Source organism: Falco peregrinus, chromosome 2 (genome assembly GCF_023634155.1).
Source record: "Falco peregrinus isolate bFalPer1 chromosome 2, bFalPer1.pri, whole genome shotgun sequence".
Classification (NCBI taxonomy): domain Eukaryota; kingdom Metazoa; phylum Chordata; class Aves; order Falconiformes; family Falconidae; genus Falco; species Falco peregrinus.
In genome coordinates, this window is record NC_073722.1 from 92696171 (window position 1) to 92718772 (window position 22602).

Sequence of the window (22602 nt, forward strand, 5' to 3'; positions counted from 1 at the left end):
GCTGTCAGATGTCTCCCAGGAGGTAGTGTCTGTCCAGCTTTGATTTCAGTGGCATAGCAGTGGTAACACCTCTGTTTTACCAAGTTTTGTCAATAGATTTTGAAGGCAGGTGGTGTTTTGTTTCCTCTTTACCACTGCAAAGAGTGGGGTCCCAGAGGAGCAATAACTCTAAACTGAAGAATAAATTGGGAATGGAGCAAGGGGGTCTTCAGGCTGGTCTTGTGCTTGGGGCACTGGGCTTGTTCACTGCTCTGTTTCCACCTTCTGTGTTAGAAGATCACCAGCTGAAAAAGAGCTTTGTAATCTACTCTCCAGAAATTTTAAGGCTGGTTCAGACAAATGGGATTGTGGGCTGTGTTGCACCAGGAATACATGCGCCCCTTCCCTTTTCCCATGCAAATGACAAGATCTCTCCAGTTCAATGCCACTGCATGGTAAAATACACCCAACTCCAAGGAGAGTGTCTTGTTACCTGTGTGAGTAGCAGATCAGGACCTTATTACAGCATTAGTAAGTAGCACCTTATACTGCATGCTTAGGTGTTGCTCTGATTTTACCTCTGTGTTACAGAACATTTGCTATCGGAATGCTCGTGTGGCCAAAAATGATTCATTTGTACTCTCTCTCTTTAGCAGTCCGTGAACTCAAGTACGACAGCATTGCCTACTGACCTGTCAAGCTTCAACCTCATCAGCGAGAGCCTGTCCTTTGACTTCAAGGATACGGACATGAAGAGGCTTTCAATGGAAATTGAGAAAGAAAAGTATGTGGCATGCATCCAGTCGGTGCTGGGGCTGGGATTTGCGCTCGGTTGCAGTGGGAGGAATCGCACCAGGGCTGGATTTAACTTTTACGTTCCAGACGAGTACCGATGTGAGGTGAAAGGGACCAAAGTCTTACGGATTCACATTTAGCAGGTCATTAGTAGCTCTGCCCAGAACATGATGTACCTACTGGTCGCCCATTTCTCCGGGTGGGGACCAGGTGTCGCAGATGCAGGTGTACTGCCTGCTCAAAGGCGAGTTTAAGCACGCTGAGCCCTGCACCAGTCAGTTCCTCTCTGTGTGGTTCACCTTGCTCTTGCTTAGGCTCGAATTATTTGCGTTGGTAGTAAGAGTTAACAGCAGTCTGACTGCTGGTGCACTAAGCTGTTGCAGACTGGTGCTTGTGCGTTTGCAGTGTGTCCAGAGAATGTGAAGACAGCTGGAGTGACTGCTAAGGTCCCGCGTTAGGGCTTTAACCCCTTTTTCTTGGAATCTGTGTCATGTTTCTATATAAAAAGTGTGCGCAAGCGAGTTTGGATGCGATTATGAGCTTTGATCTTTTGTTTTCCTGAGGGTGTAAGTGTAGCCTTCAAAATTACAAATTTAGCAGAAATCAAAGCAGATCAGATTTTAATCTCTATAGTAATAATGTGCTTTGTTCATTGATTGGGTAGTAGATCAAAGCTAGAAGGGCTCTGCCATAGCACTCCAGCCAAAACTTCCTGGGGCTGCAGTGAAGTGCCCGCAGATCCTGGAATGTGGTTTATTTTGTCTCTGCTCAGTACCCTCTCCCATGTATGAAATAACAGACCACCATGCTAGAGACAGAGCTTAAAAACTTTTCCTAAAGCTAGAAGGAAAAAGAAGCTGAAAATAACGGGATAATTCCTCGTTCTGTACCCAGGTTGCTAACTAGGTCATCCTGCTCTCCTAAGCAGGAAGAGCTTGACTCTGCCAAATGCTGAAAGCAATAGCATGCTTTTGCTGACTTCTCCAGCTCTGTTCTTCCTTGGATGCTGAGATGAACCTCGCTACAAATTTTGGCCCCCTGAAAGGGTTCTTGTTAGTCTGCTGGTGCTATGACCTGTGTCTTGGTGTTTAATCGCAAGTACAAGGCTGGCATGGTATGATTTCTATTTTTATTTTAATTATTTTTTTTTATTTTCTCTCTACTCTAGTCGATGCTTCATTGTGGAAGGCAGTTAGGGCCAAGTCCTGGGAATGGCTGGGTTTGTGGGTTTTGGTTTGGGTTTTTTTCTCCCTTTCTTTTTTTGGGAGACATTTCTCTCCCCTAGGGATGCTGTGTGCTAAAAGAGACCTGATATTTTGGGAGCAGTGCTTGCTCCCACATGGTTTACAAGCTAAATCCTCTAAAACATGGGAAGTCAGTATATCAGGGTGCTTCCATACCGGAAGGATTTGTGCCTTTGAGTTTTTGAGCTGCGTTTGAAGAGAGGGTGCAGTGGCGTAGAGCAGAGCTGCTTAAACTGCTATCTTGTAGACTGAAACTGTGTAGTGTTAACCTAAATCATGGTGCAGCTTCACTCAGAAATGGGGAGACATACAAACATCCAGCAGCTCCAGCTTGGCTTTGTTTTTTTTATAGTAATGTAACTTACAGTTTTGTTCTTGGGTCAGCTGCCTGGGTCCTCTTTCTAATAACCAACAAATCATTGCTCAGAGTAGTTTACTGTGTGCTGTAAATTAATGTTGCCAGTTCCACACACTAGAAATAATGAAGGTAAGGTTTTTCTGTTACAATTTCATTATTGGCTGCCATGATATCATGAAACCACGTGCGGCTGACCAGTACTAACCCAGGACTTTTTTGTGTGTGCTAGGGTAGAGTACATGGAGAAAAGCAAGCACCTGCAAGAGCAGCTGAATGAGCTGAAGACAGAAATTGAGGCACTGAAGCTGAAGGAGAGAGAGACAGCTCTGGATATATTGCACAACGAGAATGCCAGCCGAGGCAACAGCAAGCACAACACTATTAAAAAGGTATCAGAGGGCTCCAGTTTGTATCTCACCTGATGAAATCCTTTAAAAACAATGACAAAATAACCCTTCCATTTGGTTTACCTTTTGCACAAGTTGTTACAATAAAATTGTTTGATCTAGGCTTTCTTCCCCAGCTGCTTAGCTTTTAATCAGGGTGCAGAGAATTTCGGCTTCTGCTGGTCCTGGCTTATATATGCCACAACCAAGCCTTGTCTCCTCAGTGCTGTGTGAGGGGATGCAAAGGTCTCAAGGTTTGAAGGTCTTGCTGAATCTTACAAAAGCTGTACAGGGATGCTGTTAGAAGGAATCTGCTACCCTAGTGACCCCAGGAACAGGAAAAGCCCTATCTGCCTATTGCAGCCATTCTCTACAGGCATTACAAGGAAGCAGCATTGAGCTTGTCTGGTGAATACTAAGGGCAAAAATACTCCTGACTTATGGACTCCCAGTAGAAAAAGCCAAAAGCCTCATCCTCTCTTTTAATGTGTTCTCAAGTAACCTGTAGTGCAGCTTCGAATACTAACGGTAAAATTTCTTGCTAGCAGGGTGTGTGTGAAATGTCTGCTCCCTGTGCTGTGGACCCTGGAACCACCTGCCTCTAGAAATGCGGTTGAGATGACCAACTTCGCCCAAAAGTTAGAATGGCTGGGTCTGCTAGCCCGGGGGTCACACCTGAAAGGTCACAACAAAGCCCGTTCTTTATTTCTACATCCTGACCTTTTCCTTTGCTTAGTAGCTCTGCTGTTCTCCCAGCTGGGCCTAGCGTAACGAGGGGCTGGGGGCACATCCGTAATTGGTATGCTGGGATGTAGTGGTCAGCCCCACTCATCTGCAAAGGCTTTTACACCGCAAAAGCTTTTACCCAGCTGGCTTTCTGCTAGCAGCTGTTCTTGTGAAGGATTTGGAAATCTGTATGGCAAGGGATGCAGGCTGTGGTAACTACTCCAGGTTTTAAAATGAAATCCTTCTTTCTTTACTACTCCCAGCTGAGAGTTACATCTGAAAGGTTTTAAAGATACTGGTTCATGCCAAATTTCCTGGCTGGCAATTTATGATCACTGAATTGGGGCAGGGAAATGAATCTAGTGGGTCTCGCTTCCTCGTTTCCCTGTGTTAGCCCTGAGCTATTCAGGTTCCTGTCCCACCAGAACAGAGAAAATAAAAAATCTTCACAGGCCCTTTTGTCATTATAGAATCCGAAGACATTTCTGCTCCCAGTAGGTTTTGTTAGGTTTTGTCTCTGCTCAGAGTCCTCAGTTTAAACGGAAAATGTTAAATTTTCACTTCTGACAGAGACAAATTCATAGAGAGCTGATGGTCCCATTTGTCTCACTTAAAGAAGGTGGCTGGGCAACCATTTCGATGTCTTCTCCGGGCTTATCGCTGTAATTGGGACTATGCGGTCAGTCTTCATTCCTTTGAAGCTGGAGTCTTGTCCTGTCCCCTCCCTCCAAGAGGGAACCGAGGCTGCACAGCTCCTACATCTTAGCTGGAGGAGCAAAGGTTTTTAACTAATAGTCTATTAGTGGAGCACATCAGAATAAAATTACAGACTGCTTTTGTTCCTGTCGCCAGGAGGTCAGGAGAACTTTTGTCTTTGCAGTTGTGATGGCGAGGAAAATGCAAGACAAGACACTGGAAATGGGGTAGCAGTTAGGCAATACTTAAATAATGCCAAACCTCTGCCCCACCTGGAAGCCGCTGATCACTTCAGCACTCCAGGCAAACTGTACAGATTGCACAAATGACCTGACATTACTCGTATGACAGAGGATTTTTTTTTTTGTTGTTGTTGTTCATTTTATTTTGCTGGTTTAGCCTCAAGCCCAGGGCAGAAGACCTATCTGCATTTGAGACTTCAAAGTAGGTTATTCCAAGGTACTCTGCGTGGGGTGATGGGATCACTGGCTGTAATACTAACCCGTGCATGAGCTTGCCTGCAATATGCACTGCTCTAGCCAGCTCCCATTGCTGCCACGCTGACAGTGCTCCTTCCATGCCACAGCAGGGTGCGGTGCTGGTGACACCAGGCTTGCCACCTGCGGCGCAGCACCCTGCCCGTCCCTGCGGTGAACCCGTGCAGCATGTCGCAGGCAGCCGCCCTGCCTGGCTCTGGCTTCCTTGGTAGTGTTCACAGCGTCTCTGCGTTCATTTTTGCACCTGGTCCTCCGTGCTGGGAAGCATCTTTCTTGGCAGAAGTTGAGTTGACAACATCAGTGGGGGAGTGCAGGCGTAGATGCCTAAATAATTAAGCATGCCTGTGTTTGCTCTGCTGCCACTGGCTGGGAATCTATTGGAGGTGCAGGGTGGCCTTTGAAGATGTCTTTAATGAAGTAAGCCAGGAGCTTCCCCCTTGTTTGCTGCAGAAAGAAATACAGGATTAAAAAAAAAAAACACACCAGCCAACCACACAAAACCCATCAACTCTTTGCTGCCAAAACTGTCATAACAGGCTAAAAATGTGCACCTCCGTCTTGGAGCAGAACAGCACGTGGACACGTTATCAGCGTCTGCCTGTTTGAGAAGTGTCACAGGAAGGTAAAGCAGACTGTCGAGGACAGCCAGTGTCTGCAGGTAGCTTTTGGGCAAGGCTGCAGCTGGGGGTGGTCCAGGGAGACTGTGCTGAAGGGTCACCCTCACACCCAGGGACACTGGCTGTCCTTCCTGCCTGCGATGCCTCTGCCTGTCCCCTGCCTCCTTCAGCACGCCAGCGACTCCCGCTCTGTTAGTGCCATGTCTCTTCTTTCCAGAGCCTGCTTTCCTCCGAGGATTTGCCCTCAGTCTGCAGGCTGGGTGTGTGCAGAGCATCTACTCCCTCCTTTGGGAGGATGAGTTTGGGGAAGCTTTCTTGCTCTTTACTTGACCCTGGTTCTTGCACACTCACAGGGTTTTAGCGAGTTTGGAGTGGTAGCGCTAAAGGGAAGAAATGGCACGGATGCAGTGGTAACAGTACTCGTGACAGCGGGTAGCAAACCTGGCGGTAAGCACCTTTGGAAAAGGCTTTCGTTAAAAGTTACTCTGAGGGCTTGCACAGCCCTGCCTGCATGGTGGGCGCATACAGCCAACGGTGGAGCAATTTCCCAGCGCCTCTGGAGGTCTTTAGCAGAGGCAGGAGGATGCTTTAGATGCAGACTTCTCCCTGGCTGGTACCCAGAAGCGATCAGCACAGGTTTGTGCTGTTCTTGAATGGACCAGCCCTTTCAAGGCTGCAGGCAGTGCTGTAAATCACTCAGGTCAGGGGTTTGTGCCAGCTGCAGGTTGTTCCCAAGACAGGCTGCTCTCATTGTTAAGCATTTCCTTGGGGAAGAGACTAAAACGAGGGATGACCCTGTAGGTCTGGGCCACCTTGGGGGAGGCATTGTATGTGTCTTTGGGGTTGAAACCCGCTGTCCCGTCCCGACTGGCTTGAAGAACACCTTGGCAGGTGAAACTGGGGCAAAATCCACTTGCAGCCACAGCATGAGGAAGTGAAATGAAGCCCTGGCAGTTTGTGAAAAGACTAATCCAGCAGCTGGGAGAGATTTGGTGCCTGGGAGGAGCCCCCATAATTAAACCAGATGCACAGCAAGTGCTGCGGTGTGACCTCTGGGTTTTGTTGCCTGCCTTTGAAGACGCCTGCTAAGTTTTTCATGTTTAATTACGTGGTTAACATGCTAATCCTTTTTTATGAGCTCTGTGGGCACAGCACAAGCACCTCATCTGGAAACTGATTTCCCTTCTCTGTAGTGCTCTCCACTGTGGGCTGGCACTCCTGACTCCAGCTGGCTCAGCTTCAGGAGGGTTTGCCACTTAGGCTATGGTAGAAGATGAAAAAACCCCCACTTTTTCCTTGCATCCTCCAGTGTAGGAAGGCTCCCAGGACAGACTGCTGCTCTAAAACACAATTGGGTCTTTCATTCCAGTTGCTTTCTTCTTGCACAGTCATGCTTATTTACTGTGATTTAAGCCCTTTGAAGTATCCAGGCAAGGAGCAAATCTTCACGCCTGTTCCCAGACAAGCAGCTTTGTCCTTCAGCAGTGCTCCGGTGCTTCGGCAGGCAGGCTTGGCCTTTCCCCGCCAGGCTCTCACGTGGCTCTCGGCTTTTTCTCAGGCACAGCGTTTCTCTGGGCTTGAGCTTATTCCTTGGGGCCAGCACTGCTGGAGCCCACAGGGATTGTGCGGACGGTGGTGGTGGGGTGAGCTATTGCTGACCATGCCCTTGCTGGCTTCTCTCCTGGCTGATCCTGGTTGTGGTGCAGTGTTGCCCCCGACTCAGGTAATGTAAGAATTTTTCTTAATCATTGAGGCGCTTGGGGTTTGGATAAGCTACTTCAGATCTGCTTGTTGATCACCAGTAGACTAGCCTGGGCTTCCATCATCACTGGGCCGTGAACAGTCATGTTTTACCACGTTCCTACGGACACAGCATCATCCCCTTCCGGTTTAGGCAGTGAGCAGCTCCTGGCTGCCGGGCATGGAGCGGTGAGTGAGGCGAAGTGGGCTTCTGCAGGTTGTCTTCACTCCTCCCACCTTCAAGATATGCTGTGGTCTGTTCTATACAGCAGTGTAAGGACACTGGTGAGTTAGTGATGGTCACTGCTGTCTGAGTCTCTCATGATGCAGATACAAAGCTGCTGTGCCACCACCAAATGTCACGAAGCTACTTCATCATCTGGACAGGCTGAAGGTTTTTGGGAGGTTGGCACTGGGGCAGACAGCTTCCCTCTGTCCATTTTCCAGCTATGCCTGGCTAGCATCTTGCTAGGGATCACTGAACAGTGTCTCTCGAGGACTTCAGCAAATCTTGTGGGGTTTCTGTCATCTCTCGGGGACTCCCTTCCTTACCTCTCCCCTTCTGGGACCTGCAGACTCCCCTGCGTGAAATGGGTTTGCTTTGCTCCAGTGGTTTGCTGGGGCGATGGAGGCTATTACTGCGCCTCAGGAGCTTTATGCTGTGGAGGGAGGGGACCAGCACCAGAAATACTTCTGCTCTGGGAAGGGCAGAAGAAGGGAGCCTGCGTGGTACAGAGCAGGCTGAGCTGCAAGCAGGTGGGTCTGTCCTTCCTTGTGCATCCTGTGACAGCCTGGACATGGATGAGGTGCTCTTTAGTCTGATGCAGAACTGCAGTGTTGCCGTGGCATAGCTCTATAATCTGCTCCCCCCAGAAGAGGGAAAGGCTGTGTGCCGCAGAGCAGGCATGCGACCAGCAAGAGACTTCCCAGGAAAAGCAGCACCAGCATTTCCCATCCCCTCGGGAGCTGTGAGGGTAGAGAGAAAAGATGAGGAAGGATGCTGGCTTCTTGCCCTACCTGGCACCCGGCTAGAATGCTGGCAAGAGCCAGGAGATACCGGTGAGCAGAACAGCTCCAGACACCTCTGGGCACACGTTTTTCCGAGTGCAAGAGGAGATGGAGGTGCATCCCACATGGGTCTTGCCCACGTGCGTGCGAGCCCGTGTCCCTGCTAGCTTCGTTTTCTTCCTGCCCTGGTTCTCTTTGGAGCTGGGAAGTGAAACTCCCTGGCAGCTAAACTGGGACACGGCAGCCTCCTTTCCTTGTTTACGAGGAGCAAAAGGAAACTAGGAAACGTCAAGCCTATCAGCTATTTTTGTGGCAGCCTTTGAAAAGTGTTTCCTTCAAATGGAATGTCATCTTCTTTCTTTTAAACGCACTCATCAAAGCATTGGAGGCCGGGGGAAAGTTGTGCTTAAGAGAGAATAAACGGCAGCGTGGGAGTAAGAAAGAAATGGTGAGGTGGGGACTGGAAAGGGGGTGAGGAGGGAAAAATAGGAAGGTTTTGGTTTCAAAAGTAAATGTGGGAATTGGAAGGTCCACCTGGCCAGTGGGGACTGGGTAGTAGGCAGGGAGGGAGAAAGATGTTCAGGGGAGTGGGGGTGGAATGAAGAGGAGTTATTGTATGCAGCACCAGGTGACGATGTAGCAGGGGACCATAGAAGTCCCTCCCAGCAGCAGGAAGACATCCCTGGCATCGCATGGGGTGAGGGGGTGCTGCATGGATCATCCTCTCCTTCAGCCTTGCCGTGCTGCAGGATAAACAAGGAAATAGCAAGGAAGTGAGAAATTTTAAACCTCTCCCTGTTCTTTGGGACCTGGGAGGATGGTGGAAGGTTGATGTGATTTGCAGCCCCCTTCTCCTGCCCGTGCCCCACCTCCAGTGCGTGGGGAGAGCACCAGCTCTCAAGGGCTCGCTGGGAGCCCCAGGCAGTTTTCTCTCTATTCGGTTTGCCTGGCCAGCAGAAGTTATGTGCCTGCAGTTACTGGATTAGCCGCTCTAAACTGTGTTTGGCTATGAGGAACTTATTGGGTTGCTTTTGTTTGTTTGTTTATCTTAAATCAAATCAGTCCAGCAGCGCTGGGTGAAAGCAGAGCTCAGCAGAACCCCAGCACAGGAATGCAGGGAGTGGGACTCTTTTCCTTTCTCATATCTTGATTCATTTGAGCTCTGGCTGCTTAATTGCGCTCCCTCTCTCTCTCTAAATTTTCTTTGATGGCTCTGGTAGGGCATTGTGGAGCCCACCCTCCCTCCCGCAGGAAGGAGATTATCATAATACTGCTTGTAAATCAATTTTTTTCCCTTCTCTGCACTGACGAGAATGTAACTTGCTCTTAATCACTCTGCCTCGCCTGCACAACGTTACAGTACGGGGATCTATGTTCCTCCTTGCCTGGCTGGGCAAAGGGGAGGCAGAGGGTGCAGAGAGTTTGCAGGGGTGCTGGAAGCCACCTTGGGGCTTTCCCCCAGCAGATGGTGGAGAGGCTGGAGCAGGGCTGTGCTGTCCTCGCCGGCTGCTCTCCTCTTTGCTTTCATGTTCTGGTGCAGAAAAAGAGCAAAACCCATTGCTCCCTGCGTGAGGGAGTGGGATTTCCCTGCAAAGAGCTGTCTGGGGCTTTTGCAGCCGAAAGGAGGTGGGAAGCGAGCTTGCCTGCAGGACTCCCCGCGCCCACCCGCTTCCGCAGGCTCTCCGTGTACCCCTGCAGCGCTGGGTGGGATGAGTCAGGCTGCCGTGGGGCTTGCTGCCCTGGGAGCTTCCCTTGGCTCTGCCCGTCTTCATCCAGTGGATCCCTTGGGTTTTGGCGTGCCGCAGCCGTACCATGCTCGCTGTCAAGACCGCACCACCGACCAGTGGCAGGGCTTTTCTGCTGCCTCACCCGAGTGCTGCCTGCGATGGGAGCAAGGATAGCCCTGGCTGTAATTGCTCAACAACCAGAAAAAAACAAGAATAAAAAGAAAGAAAAAGGGGAGAGGGGGAGTTTTCCTTCCAGGCACAGCAGAGCAACAGTGGTGGAGGGTCAGTGTGCAGTAAAGAGCAATCTTAATTTCCTCTCTGTTTATTCCTATGCCTGACTGATCAGATGTGAGAAGGCAGCTACCTTAGAGCTGCTGGGCAGCTGTGATTCCCAGTGATTCCCAGTGCTGGTGGCTGCCAGAGGTGCCCTCGCTGCAGGGGTTGTGGAGGCAGAGCAGCCTGAAGTTGCTGGCCCCTTCCTCTGCTCAAACCACCACCCAGGTCTTAGCAATAACCCAGCTCCTGCTAATGAGAAATATGCCAGCTGTGCCTGCATCCTGCTCCTGTGATGCTTTCTTAATGCCCTTCAGGTTCCTGGGGAGAAAGACAGCCAGAGGCTCCTCTTCGGGGAGCCTAAATGGGAAGAAATCGTCCTGCCCCGGTGCCAGCACTGCACGAGCCCTCTGGCTTTCTCAGAAACAGCCAGAGCGCAGCAAAGGGGTGGTGAGCGGTGTGGGGGTGCCTCTGCGTGGCCAGAGTGGAGCTGGCAGTGTGGATGCTCTCCTTGCCACAACTGAAATCCCTGTGGTCTTTGCCTTTCAGATGGGAAAATCTGGCCACAGCTGTGTGCCACTGAGCCACAGGGCATGGCCCTCTTGGGAAGTCAGTGCTCCCACCTCTCTGTGGACCCCCATCTCATCAAGACCCATCTTTGCTGGTGCTCCCTGTATGCCCACAGCTGGGCTGCTCTTCCCATGCCTCGGTTTCCCTCAGGATAGGTAAAAACCCCCGACATCAAGCATCTCGGGGAGCCTTTGAAAGGCAGAGATGAGAGCCCCTGGTGAAAGAGCAGGGCTGCATCTCTTCTTTCTCCTTGTGCCTGTGCCGGATGCCCTCGGAGCTGTGCCTCCGCGTGCTTCCCCTGGCACTGCAGCAGCATTTGCTCAGGAAGGCACAGCTTTGGGCACAGAGGCTGCTGTCTGAGCCGTGCTTTGAGGTTCCCCAGGCCCGCAAAAATGCGTGGGGGATTAATGGAGAGCTGTGTGTAGCTAAAGGCGGAGAGCAGACTCAAAATAGTCAAATCTGCCTTACAAGCCTGGGGGAAACATCTTCCCTCTCTGCCTCATCAGCGGTTGTAGCTGCCTCCTTGTCGGAGCACAGAGTTTGCTGGGGGTGACCTGGGAGGCATCTCCCCTCGCTGTGCTTTAATGGAGAGCGGTGTGAGCTGCTGCGGGCTGGGGAGGTGGTGGGATGCTTTGATTCACCATCCAGCTTGCAGAAGAGATGACTTTGGTGGCGGGGTGTTAGGAAGGAGGTAGCTGGCAGGTAGATGTTCCTCCCTGGGGGTGTCTGGCCTCTCAGAGGTCTCATCAGGTGAAACAGGAAAGTGAAGCTGCCCCATTTGGGGCTGTGGTGGGCAGACGGGCTCCGATGTGAGCCCTGGCACTCACACAAACCTGTGGGGCTGTTCAGCCTCAGCCACCCCTCTCCAGCCCTGTGACACCCCCACTGACCCCGCCCTTCCGTGCCATGGGACCGCAGTCCCGTCATGCCAGCTCATTGCTGCTGGAGGCAGCAACCCTGCTCAAAGGGGAGAACCACGCTGCGCGCCGTGCTGGCTGCCCAGGTGTTATGCACCAAATCCTCCGGCCTGTGACCCAGCCAGGTGCCCGCTTGGGATCGCAGGCGGGATTTCTGCTGGAGGAGCTGAAACGAAGCCTGCGCTGGGGCCATCGGTGGGGCTGGCAGCAGGCTGGGGCTGCCCGCTCTTCCCCCCCCTCCAGCCTTGAAAGGGGCAAAGAGCTGCCCAGAGCACACAGAGCCCCCGTCCCGTCTCATCCGCCCTCCATCCAGCTCTGGAGGTGATGCTGGAGGAGCAGAGGGATGCTAAGGAGGAGGAGAGCCAGCCCTGGCCTGGGAGCTGCTGCCAGCAAAGGGTATTAAGCCCCTGCAGAAATTTCCTCTGCAATACAGCTTTTTTCAGAATGGCATTAGAGCTGTGAAGGAATTACTGAGGAAAGGCCGTGGGGGGAAGCAGGGAGGGGAAAGCGCTTGGCAGCTCCGTCGCAGGGCTTAACTCACTGTAACGGGATCCGAGGATTCCTGTTTCAGCAAAACCGGCGTCCCCGGCGGGAGGCACCGCTGCTTAATCCAGCTGAAACGAAGCCCTCGCCATCAGCTGCCTGGTTTGGCAAAGTCTTGCGGTGATTCAGCAGCTGGGTGGAATGTGGCACTTCTCCCACCACGCTCCTTTGGGTGGTTATCTGTAAATCCTGCGATTTCCTCCTCGCCGCGGAGGGCGTTTCTTTCATCTCTGGTTTGGCCCATTAGAAAATGGGCTCACGGTCCCTCCGTGAAGTATTATTTTTCAGATAGGCTTGCTACCGCCATGGAAAGCTTTTCTGGGCTGGGTTTCTATGTCCTATAGAGCCTCGGCTCCAGGGACACAGTCCTGCAAGCGAGGGCTCTCCGGCTTCGTCCGGCGGGGTGGGGGGGAGCAGGTCTGGGGTGAGGTCCCAGGGCAGGGGGGTGGCGTCAGCCCCACGCAGGTGCTGGGCTGGTGGTGCTGAGCCGCATTGTGGCTGCTGGGACCATGCTGGGCATGCACACTCATCCCATCCAGGGCGGTGGGTTGGGGTTGGACGTGAGCAGAGGATTGTCCCTAACTGGTGACAGGTTACGTGTACCAGGCTGGCCCAGAGGCTTTGGGAAGTTGTGGCTTTAGGGACAAGCCCGGTTCTCCTTCTGCCCTCAGCTGATGGAGATTGTTTCTCCTCCATCTTTGCAAGAGCCTTGTGTGTTCCCTCACCGCCAGGGCAAGGAAAGGAAGGAGCGTGCTGGCCCCCAGGGGCACAGTCCTACGGCCAGGACTGGCACCTTTGGTCCAGGTTCCTGTTATCCCACAGCCAGAAAGCTGCAGCCAGGCTCATTCTGTTGGTTGCATCTGTGGCCCCTCAGCAGCCTTTGCTTGAGGGGAAGGTGGTGTCGGCAGCAGAGCAGTCACGCTCCCCCAGCCCAGCCTGCCTCCCCTTGCCCTGCGCTTTGCCTTCGGGCTGTGCTTCTTGCGGCCAGGGCTCAGCTGCAGGGCTACCCGCCGTCCCTGCTTCTGCTGCCCTGGTGTTTTCGGAGGGGCAGAGGCTGGGCTAGGAGGGGAGAAGGGCAATAGCTCCCTCCTGCTCAGCCTGGTGCCCTCCCGGGGAGGGTGAAGCTGGGGCTGGGGGCCTTGGGGAAGGAGGGGGTCAGCCCCATGCCCCTTCAGCCGCCCCTTCTGCTCTCTTGCAGCTCACCCTACAGAGCACCAAGTCCCGCGTGGCCTTCTTCGAGGAGCTCTAGGAAGCGACCAGCCGCTCCACACCGCTGCTGCCTGCCGGCCGGCCCCCCCACCAGCCGGAGCCTCTCCCCCTGGACCAGTGTCCCCAACCAGGGCTGGGGAGCTGGGCATCGCCCCCTGGTCCCCACCGTGGGCTGCCAGCCTCTGCACACCAACGGACTCGGGGCCTTGATGCCCACAGACTGTGTGATGTTCTCTAGCTTAGTGTCCATTCAGCCTCCTCCCTGCCCCTCTTTTTCCCCTTTTTCCCCTCCACCCCAGCCTTTTTCTTATTTTTCTAGCGTAGTTTTTTGGCTTAGCCCTCCAGGCTCTCCATGGCGTCGGGGCTGCAGCCGTGCCCCCCAGCCCAGCGGCCAGCGGAGTGTGCCAAAGGGTCTCCCTTGGCAGGGATGCCATCCCTCTGGGCTGCCTGCTCCGGCTGGCAGCAGCGTGCCAGCCCTGGAGCCCCGTGCCGGCGGTGCCTGGAGCTCCATTAGGAACACAGAGCATGTCCTAGTGGAGTGCTGTAAATCAGGGGCCGTCGCGCCGGCTCTCCCAGCGCCCAGCGCAGGCGGGCAGGGAGCAGGATTGCAGCGGCTGCAGGGACCTCGCTCTGTGGGGCTTAGGGCTGCTGCTTCCCTGGGGAGATGAGGCAGGGGCAGGGGGGTGGCGAGGAAGGGCTCCTCCTCCTCCTCCTCTCTGCAAGGGATACGGAGCTGAACAGCTAGTGCCAACCAAATGAAACCTTTTTTATCCTGAAAACTGTGACAAACCTGGGCAGCGGGTGGCCAGGGCGTCTCTGGGGGGGGTGGTTGGGGCTGGCTGCCCAGGTCTGGTGCCCCTAACACAGCGTGGGCCCCCCCAGCTCCTCTGAGCCTCCCTGGGGGATGCCGCTACCCGGGCTGAGCCAGGGGCTGCAGTGTCCTGGCAGGTGAGTGCCGGGGCTGCCCGCTCCTGCCTGCCCTCCAGCAGGTGCCTTTGCTCACAGCTCTGACCCCCCCAGCGGCAGCCACGGGGGGCAATGGGGATGCCCTGACCTTTCCTTCGTCTCCGTCCCAAATCCTGCCCTCTGCTTGAGGAGAAACCTCCCTTCCAGCTGCGATTTATCCTTTCATGGAGCTGGTGCTGCGCCGGGGCATCCTCTGATCCCTTTGGGACCCCCAGTTCCTCCTTCCCACAACCTTGCCTGGCCTGCAGCCACACCGGCATTGGCCAGAGGGTCAGCCTGGGACTTGGTGTGTAGTAGATCGTGTCCTGAACCCTTTTTATTTAAAACCGCACTGCCTCAGATCAGCTCCCGGCGCGTGGCTGCAATCCGGATGGCTGTGGCCTGGCACAGCCGCTTTCCCATTCCCCTGGACTGTTGTACTCAGAAGAAATAGCGGTTTTCTCCTTTGTTTTAATAAAAATTCAAAGCACTAAGAGGGGGAGCTGGGACTTGGTTGGTGTTTCTTCTTTGGGTAAAACCTCGCGAAGCCCTTTGCTGCTGCAGTTAATGGCGGAGGGGGCGGGGGCGGGGGGTGGTTAACGGGAAGGATGGCTGGGGTCCTGGGATCCCTCTGGCAGCTTCCATGTGCTGGGATGGCTTCCTCGTACCCATCGCTCCGGGGGTCCCCCATCCCTGCTTCCAGCAGGGTGCCCTTCTCCCTCCCAGGCTTTGGGACGCCCTGGGGAGCTGAGCCCTGGTTTTGCCATCCCTGGGGCTCTGCCCGACGCTGCCTGATCTCAGCCTGCCTGCAATAAATAAACAACGCGCTGCATTGACCTCAATTTTTTTAATTAATTATGGATAAAACCCCTTTGGTGATGCAGGGACCCAGCTGAGCTGCCAGCCCTGAGTCGGGGCTGCCGGTGGGATTTCACCAAACCACTGCAAGACCCGACCTTGGGGGGCTGCTCCCGGCCCCCCTGGCCCCACTGCGACTTGATGCAGGCGATGGATGTGCTTGTTTATCTGTTCACTGGCAGCAAAACCCCGGGAGGTGAACCCGGCAGGTGGGCTGGGGTGTATTCTCCCCCTTTACTGTTGTTTTAAGCAGGGCTGATGGAGCCGGGATGGGGAGTTTGGCAAAGGGATGCTGTGGGGGGAAATGGGGGGATTTCGGGGCTGGGAGGGCAAGGGAAGAGGAGGGTGGGTGACCTGATCTCCCGTGTAGGGCTGGAGAGCTGCCCGCAGCTGCCAGTGTCAGTAGTGCAGCTGGTGTGCTGCTTGCACTGCCTGCACTGCTGGCACTGCTGGTGGGGCACGGGCAGAGCCCTCCCTGAGGGATTTGGCCCCAAAGCGAAGCTGGAAAGGCTTTGCCCTGCCAGGCTGCAGGGCCGGGGGCAGCAGTGCAGGGGGATGCTCTGGGTGCAGCTGGTGCAGGTCCAGCATGGGGGTCTCCTCTGGCCCCCGACCCGCTCACAGGGGCTGAGCACAGCAGGAGCCTTGCACGCTCACCACACCGTGCTCTTGCAGCACTGCGCACTCGCAGCACCACGCACCTGCAGCATTGCACACTGGCAGCTTGCACACTCACAGCACTGCAAGCCTGCAGCCCCGCTCACTCACATTGCACACTCGCACCTGTGCACACTCACAGCACCGTGCACCCACAGCATTGCACACCTGCAGCCTCGTGTGCCTACAGTATTGCACACTTGCAGCCTTGCACACTCACAGGCTTACACGCTCACAGCCTCACACTTGCAGCACCACACACTTGCAGCCTCACACACTGGCAGCATCACAGGCGTGCAGCCCTGAGCCAGCTCCCTGTCTGCCCTCCTGCAGCGCAGCCTGGGACATTCCTCCGCTTTCAAAGGAAATTTCATTCTGATTTTTTTTCCCTTTTGAGCAAAATTAAATTCATCAGAGCCGAGGCAGCAGCAGAGCGGGTGTGGGTCGGCTTGAGATGACTTTGCCCAAGGAAAAAAATCCCATCAAACAGTTTCCCATGTACCTCTCCCGATGCCTTCCTCCTGCCACAGATTCCTTGGGATGTAAATCTGGGAATTTTGCTACCCGAGGCAGCAACAGGCGTTTTAGCAGCAGTTCTCTGTGCGCCTGCACAGTGGGGGTGGCTTTGGTGCTGGCCTGGGGATGGGCTCGCGTCCATGCTCGGAGAAGGCTGATCTGTTGCTCACGTGAGTGTCCCTGTCCCCAAAGGCTCCTCCACTCACATCATTTCACTTACAGACAATTAAAGATTCTCAAAAAAAGGCTGACGCTGAGGAGCTGGGGCTGCAGGCAGGACAGGGCCCATGGATGGGGGGTCACCACTGCCACCGGGGTGGAGGGGATGAGGATGCCTGTGGGTGTCCAGGCAGGGACCAGCAGCCTGGGGGAGCTTGGGGGGCTGGTTTGGTGCCCACCCAAAACATGCAGGGCTTTGGCTGGCAAAACCCATCAGGAAAAGGCCTTTGGGGGGGCAGGGGGGATGGATGGGGAAACTGAGGCAGGGATGGCACTGGTGTGGCTGCCTGGCTCCTACACGGGCTGCTGCCTCCCTGTCCCCCGGGGTGCTGCCGTGGCACTGGGTGCCTTGGGGCGGGGGGGCAGGCAATGGGGGAGAAAGGGGGATGCTGGCAAACCCCTGGGCAGGGCTGGGGCCGGCTGCAGGGGCCTGGGGTGCCTCTGCATGCGTGAGCTCGTACAGGGAGCGTGTGTGCACGAAGGAAGGGCGTTTGCACAAGGGAGTTGCATTTGCACACAGGATGCTTTTGCATTAAGGGAGGGGTGTGCACAAGGGAAGGCCGTTTCCACGGGGCCAGTGTGTTTGCATAAGGAAATTGCATTTAGACGGGGGATACTTTTGCACTATGGGTATGTGTGCACAAGGGAAGAGCATTTGCACGAGGGAGGCTTTTGCATTAAGTGTGTGTGCGCATGGGAAGGGCATTTACACATGGGATGTGCATCTACATAAGGGAATTGCATTTGCACACAGGATGGTTTTGCATTAAGGGAGCGTGTGCACAACGGAAGGGCATTTCCATGGGGGAAGTGTGCTTGTGCAAGGGAAGGGTGTTTGCACGAGGGCTGCTTTTGCATCAAGAGGGTGTATGCCCAAGGGAAGGGCATCTGCACGCAGGGCGTGCATGCCCAAGGAGGTGGTATTTGCACAGGGAGTGAAGCAGAGGAGTGCACTCGTGCACCCCAGTGATGTTGGGGTGCAGCAGGTGCCCTGGCACACAGGCCGGGCGCTCAGAGCCGGCACGCAGGCATTAGTCAGCGCTGGGCCAGCTCTGACTCACCACTTAATGGCTGCAGGCTGGCATGGCATGGCACAGCGTGGCACGGCACGGCATGGCACTGCACAGTGGGCACCTGGCCACAGACCACTGCGAGTGCAGGCTGGAGCTGGGGGGACCAAGGCACCCCAGGGCTGCAGGTGGCTCTGTGGGGTCACCCTCTACCCACCAGCAACAGGACCCAGCACAGGGTGGGAACTAGGGGAGCAGACCATGGGACACCCCACCCCTGCTCTCAGTCATCCTGGGGAGCTCGGGGCACCCATGGGTGCTCAGCTCCCACATGGTTTGGGTCCAGGTTGCAGGATGACAATGTAAAGTGCTGCTCCCTGGGGTCAAAGCTGGCCGGGGTCCTGCTTCTTGGGCACAGCGTCTCCTCAGGGACGTGGGGACCTTTGTCCTTCCTTGGCTGGTGGCTGCCAGCCCCACGCCATCCCCGCCATCCTCATCCATCCTCATCCATCACTGCCAGGCTGATGGCTGGCACATCTGCGTCCCTCTACCTTTTCCTCTTCCTAGCCTTTGTCTTCCAGGGAGAAAAAGGGGGAGGAAAATGAAATTACGAGGGAGAAGGGAGGGGAGAGGCAGCCTCGCCAGGGGATGGCACCTGAGCCCAGGCCCAGCAGGGACCCGACGAGCTCGGTGCATCACCCCTGCCCCAGCACCTCCCCTGGGGCAGCCACTGCAAAACTGTAATTAAAAGCCGAATGTGTGTCTTGTCGGCTTAATTAGGGCTTAACGGGTGAAGAGGGAGAATTGCCGGCGGGGAAGCCACAGCTCCGAAGCCAAAACCTCTGGCTGGTACCAGAGATGCACACTCAGCCACTGAAGCAGATCACCGGGGAGGGGATGATATATGGATGCTATAAAATAAAAAGCACGTGGAGCTGCTCCAGCCACCACGGTTTCTGTGCAAGCGGAGGATGAATTGCCAGAGGCTGCTCAGACCGAGCGGGGGGATGTTGGGCGAGGTGTGAGGGAGCACAGGATCACGCGGTGGGGTGTGGGACCATGTGGTGGGACGATGGTGGGGTACAGGACCACGTGGTGGGGTGCAGGACCACATGGTGGGGTGCAGGACTGTGAGACGGGGTACAGGACCACGTAGTAGGGTGCAAGACCATGTGATGGGGTGCAGGATCATGCGATAGGGTGTCTGACCTTGGGGGGGGGCGGTACAGGACTGCACAGGGCATGCAGGATGCTGTGGTTTGGTGCAGGACATCCTGGCACCGGGTACCACCACATCCTGGCATCATGGCACTGGGACATCCCAGTGCAACAAGTCACAGCATCCTGGAAAGATGGAGCTGATGTTGCTGCCTGACATTGCTGTGCTGGCATGACACAGATGATTGCCAGTGTCTCCTGGCAGCGTCACCAGGCCACCAACAGCAGGATGGGTGCAGAGCCTGGCCCGGCACAGCCATGTCCAGGAGGCAAAACTCATTGCAGGGAGGATTGTTGGGGTGATGTGTACAGAGAGGAAAAGATGTAGGGATGCTGCAAGGGAGGCATGGAAGCCATTTCCAAACAATCTTAATGCTCAGCCAGTGGTTTTGTTCTGGATTCTGACTTCAGTGTTGGCTGTGGCGAAAAAAAAGTGCCCAGTGACCCACCTGGTACCAGTGCCCGCCCGCACCACAGAGGCACAGGTGCTGCCATGTGGGTTTGGTTGAATTTATTCCTCTTCCTGCTGCTTTCACTGAGGGCATGGGCTGAACTTCAGCCAGGTGGGGCCAGGGATGGCTTCACCCTTGCGTGGTGCCTGTGGGGCCAAGCACGGCTCTGGCAGAGCCACCACTTTTGCTCCCCTCTTGTGCACCCCTGTTGAAAAGTGGATCCCACCCTGTGTTACCGCACTCCTTCCTGGGCAGGCTGTGCTTCCCGTGGGTCTTTTTTTATGCTGTTAATGAGTGTAAGAAGATCCTTGGCTGAGATCTCTGGGAGTGGTTTCCCTGCTCTGTCTCCTGGTGGGAGCAAGTGGACTTGCCACTGCCCTCGGCATCCTGGGCTGCATCCACTTGGAGGGATGCTAAGAACAGGCTCATTTCAGTTTTTCCCAGTTTTCATAAAGAAAAATTTCTCCTAAGAAATCTTGCCTCCTCCCACGGAGCGGCTATTTTCCCCCTTGAGAACCCAAATTAAATGGAGCTCTCAAAGCCTTTCCCATTCTCCCTTCCCTCCCCAACTGCACCAGCTGCCTGGAGCTTTGCCTGGTGTTTCCCCCATCATGGGTGTGATTTGCTCTGAAATGCATCCCAGCACGGGAACAGCCACAACTGCGCTGGGCAGCAGCTCCCGAAGCCCCCCTGGGGGGTTATCCCAGCCCCCCTCCCCAGGGGTAACAGCAGGTGCTGGGAGCTGGCAGCCAGTGCGGAGGCAGGGATAACCTTGCAGCTCGGTACGTTGCAGCCATCCCTCTTCTTCCATCAAGCGTTCATTTAAGAAACATTTCACTAAATACCCAGCTGACAGCAACGGCCCTAGGAGATTGATGCCTCCAGTGCCTCTGAGGGCTCGGTGCCAGCGAGTGACTTTAAAATGACACAACAGCCACCCTGGCCTGCTCATGTCCCCTCCCTGTGCTCAGTCTGAGTGATGTTGTATCTCGGAGGACGATGTGGTGCTGTCCCCACCCCAGCATCCTCATGTTGCCCTGGGGTGGGTTATCTGCGGGGTTGCCCTGGGGGATTGGAGGGCACCCAGCCCAGTTTTGCACCATCCCATCCCCACATCTGCCAGCTTTCCATGTTCCCATGAGCCTTCCCATCCCTCTGAGGGATCCTTGTCCCCATCCCTATCCCATCCTCATCTCCATCCCATTCACATCCCATTCCTCATCCTCATCCCAATACCCATCCTCATCCCCATCTCCTCCCATCCCCATCCCAATCTTCATCCTCATCCATCCCCTTCCCATCCCCTTCCCATCTCTCCTCCACAAGGACCATGGGGAATTTTAGTCAGGGATGTGGGTCGAGACCAGACTTGCAAACACCTGGATGGATGGAGCAGGCAGGATACACTCAGGGCAGGGAGAGGCTCCAGCACGGAGCCTCCACTGGGCAGAGGGACAGTAGGGAGTGAGCAGGGCAGCTCAGCCCTGCCAGGGGAGGCTGCGTGAGCAGGCACAGTAATAAATGAGGAGGAGAAGATTAAATTAAAGATAAATCAGCACCATCTCCGTGCCAGCATGACTTTATTCCTTTTAATTCCCCCCCCCCCCCCCAATCTTCCTGAGAGAAATAAAGACGTTGATGTTGGGATGTGAACCTGGGAGCAAGTGCTCTTGAGAGCAAGATCCTTGTAAAGCAACAAGTAAGATGGAAAATGCCAGGCCTGAATCATGCTTCTCCCACCTCATTAGTGGGATCAGCTAATTAGGGTACCACCCAGGAGTGTCGGGAAGGTGCTGCCATTGCAGGAGGGGTGAAGGCTTGGTTGGGAAAGGTGGCATTGACCTGCTGGCAAGGCTGGCCTGAGTCCCTAATAAAATAAAGGGAGAACTGTGAAGAGGAATCACTAATCAAGTAGTGGAGAAATTATGGAAAGGAACATTTGCAATGTCCCAGCAGTGTGGGAAACACATAAATCACTTGGCTGTGGCTGGGATTTTAAACTGAAATCTCTGGGGTCTGGGGGTGCCGCTGCCTCCACCCCATCATCTCAGGTCTGAGGTCTAAGGAAACCAGTTCAGAGCTTCTCACCCCAAAATAAGTGAGGAAATTGAAACAAAGGGGCTGTGGGGCAGAGCGGTGGGTGATGGCACAGGTTGTGCTGGGGGAAGGTGCCAGCCTTCATCCCCTGAGGAAGAGAGTGGTGCAGCTGAGCAGGATGGGGATCTCCAGCTGAGCACTGAGAGCTCTCCACCGGTGATCCCTAATGAACAAAAAACCAATCACGACTTCAAGTGCAGTTAAGCTGTTGTTTAATTCTCATTTTCCCCCTGTGTACCACCACATGCTCACGCCCTCTATCCCCAGGGATGGAGCAGCAGGCGCCAGGATGGACCGGCTGCCTCCTCCATCTGCAGGGAAGGATGCTCCGACAGGTCCCTGTTGCTGCGGAGCACAGAGAATTCCTGCGGGGATTTTGGGGGGGAAAGCCCAGAAATTTGCAGTATTATTCCTGCCAGGGTTTGGGTGGTGAGAAATTAATGAGTTTCCACCCTGAGACCTCCGGTGGGCAAAGCGAGAATTAATTGGGAGGGCAACTTCGTTAACATTGAGGAGCAAATTGATCCTCTAAGAGAAAAGGAGGAGATTTTCAATTAGGCTGCTTTGTCTTTTGGGGTTTCTTTCTCCCCAAAAAGTAACTTCTTATTATCAGCATCCTCCCCCTCAGTGCTGTGCTGCGAGCTCAACCACAGTATTAGACACTGGGGACTCCCCTGGGGAGCAGGTCCATGTGCCACAGCACCATCCCCAGCCCTGGTGCGGGATGAAGTTTTATCAAAGCTGGAAAAAGCCACCCCCGAGCTGTGACATCCTGGGAGGAAGGATCCTGCCCTGGGAGCCAACACGCTGCAGCATCAGGGATTCGATCAGCACTGAAATTCCCCAGCTCAGGAGTGTGGCCGTGGTGGTTTTCCGCTGCCGGAGAAGGAAAATTCTCCCAGCTAAAAAATAGCTTAAAGGGGACCCCAGCTGGTTAAAATCATCCGGAGGCTGCACAGGCAGCACTGCCGAGAGGCGGCCACGGAAGGGTGGTGGGTTTTGGGGAGCCTCGGTGTGGGATCCTGGCTGATGCTCCCGTGGGAGGTGGGAGATGTAGGGCAGGGGCAGGTTGGAGCTGCTGCCTGCCCCCAGATTCCCGGCGGTGTTGAGCTGAGTAAGGCAAGTGCTGAGGCTGAGCACGTGGCCGGGGTGGCTCGGGATGCTGAGGGGGTTTTAATGAAGGAACAGCAGGAATTTAACAGCAATAATTTAACAGCAGGAACCCTGTTATATAGGCGTTCTTGTGACAGTCCCAGCACAAGAAGCACATCTCGAGCCTGTCCCGCTGTGCCTCAGTTTCCCCATCGAGCATCCTTGGTGTTCGATGAGCACCTGAGAGGTGCCGGCC

General features: G+C 54.7%; 1 protein-coding gene across 11 annotated transcripts in view; it reads left to right on the forward strand.

Moving 5' to 3' along the window:
- Positions 1-14732, forward strand: part of NF2 (NF2, moesin-ezrin-radixin like (MERLIN) tumor suppressor) — a 49517-nt gene extending 34785 nt beyond the window's left edge. For 2 of the 11 annotated variants that reach the window (XM_055795265.1, XM_055795258.1), the window contains 3 exons: positions 633-763; positions 2606-2765; positions 3308-4577. In XM_055795265.1, the coding sequence (XP_055651240.1) occupies positions 633-763; positions 2606-2765; positions 3308-3367 (351 nt within the window). In that variant the 3' untranslated portion in view covers positions 3368-4577. The other 9 variants (XR_008745688.1, XR_008745687.1, XM_055795263.1 and 6 more) reach the window with 9 other exon arrangements.
- The last annotated feature ends 7870 nt before the right edge of the window (positions 14733-22602 follow it).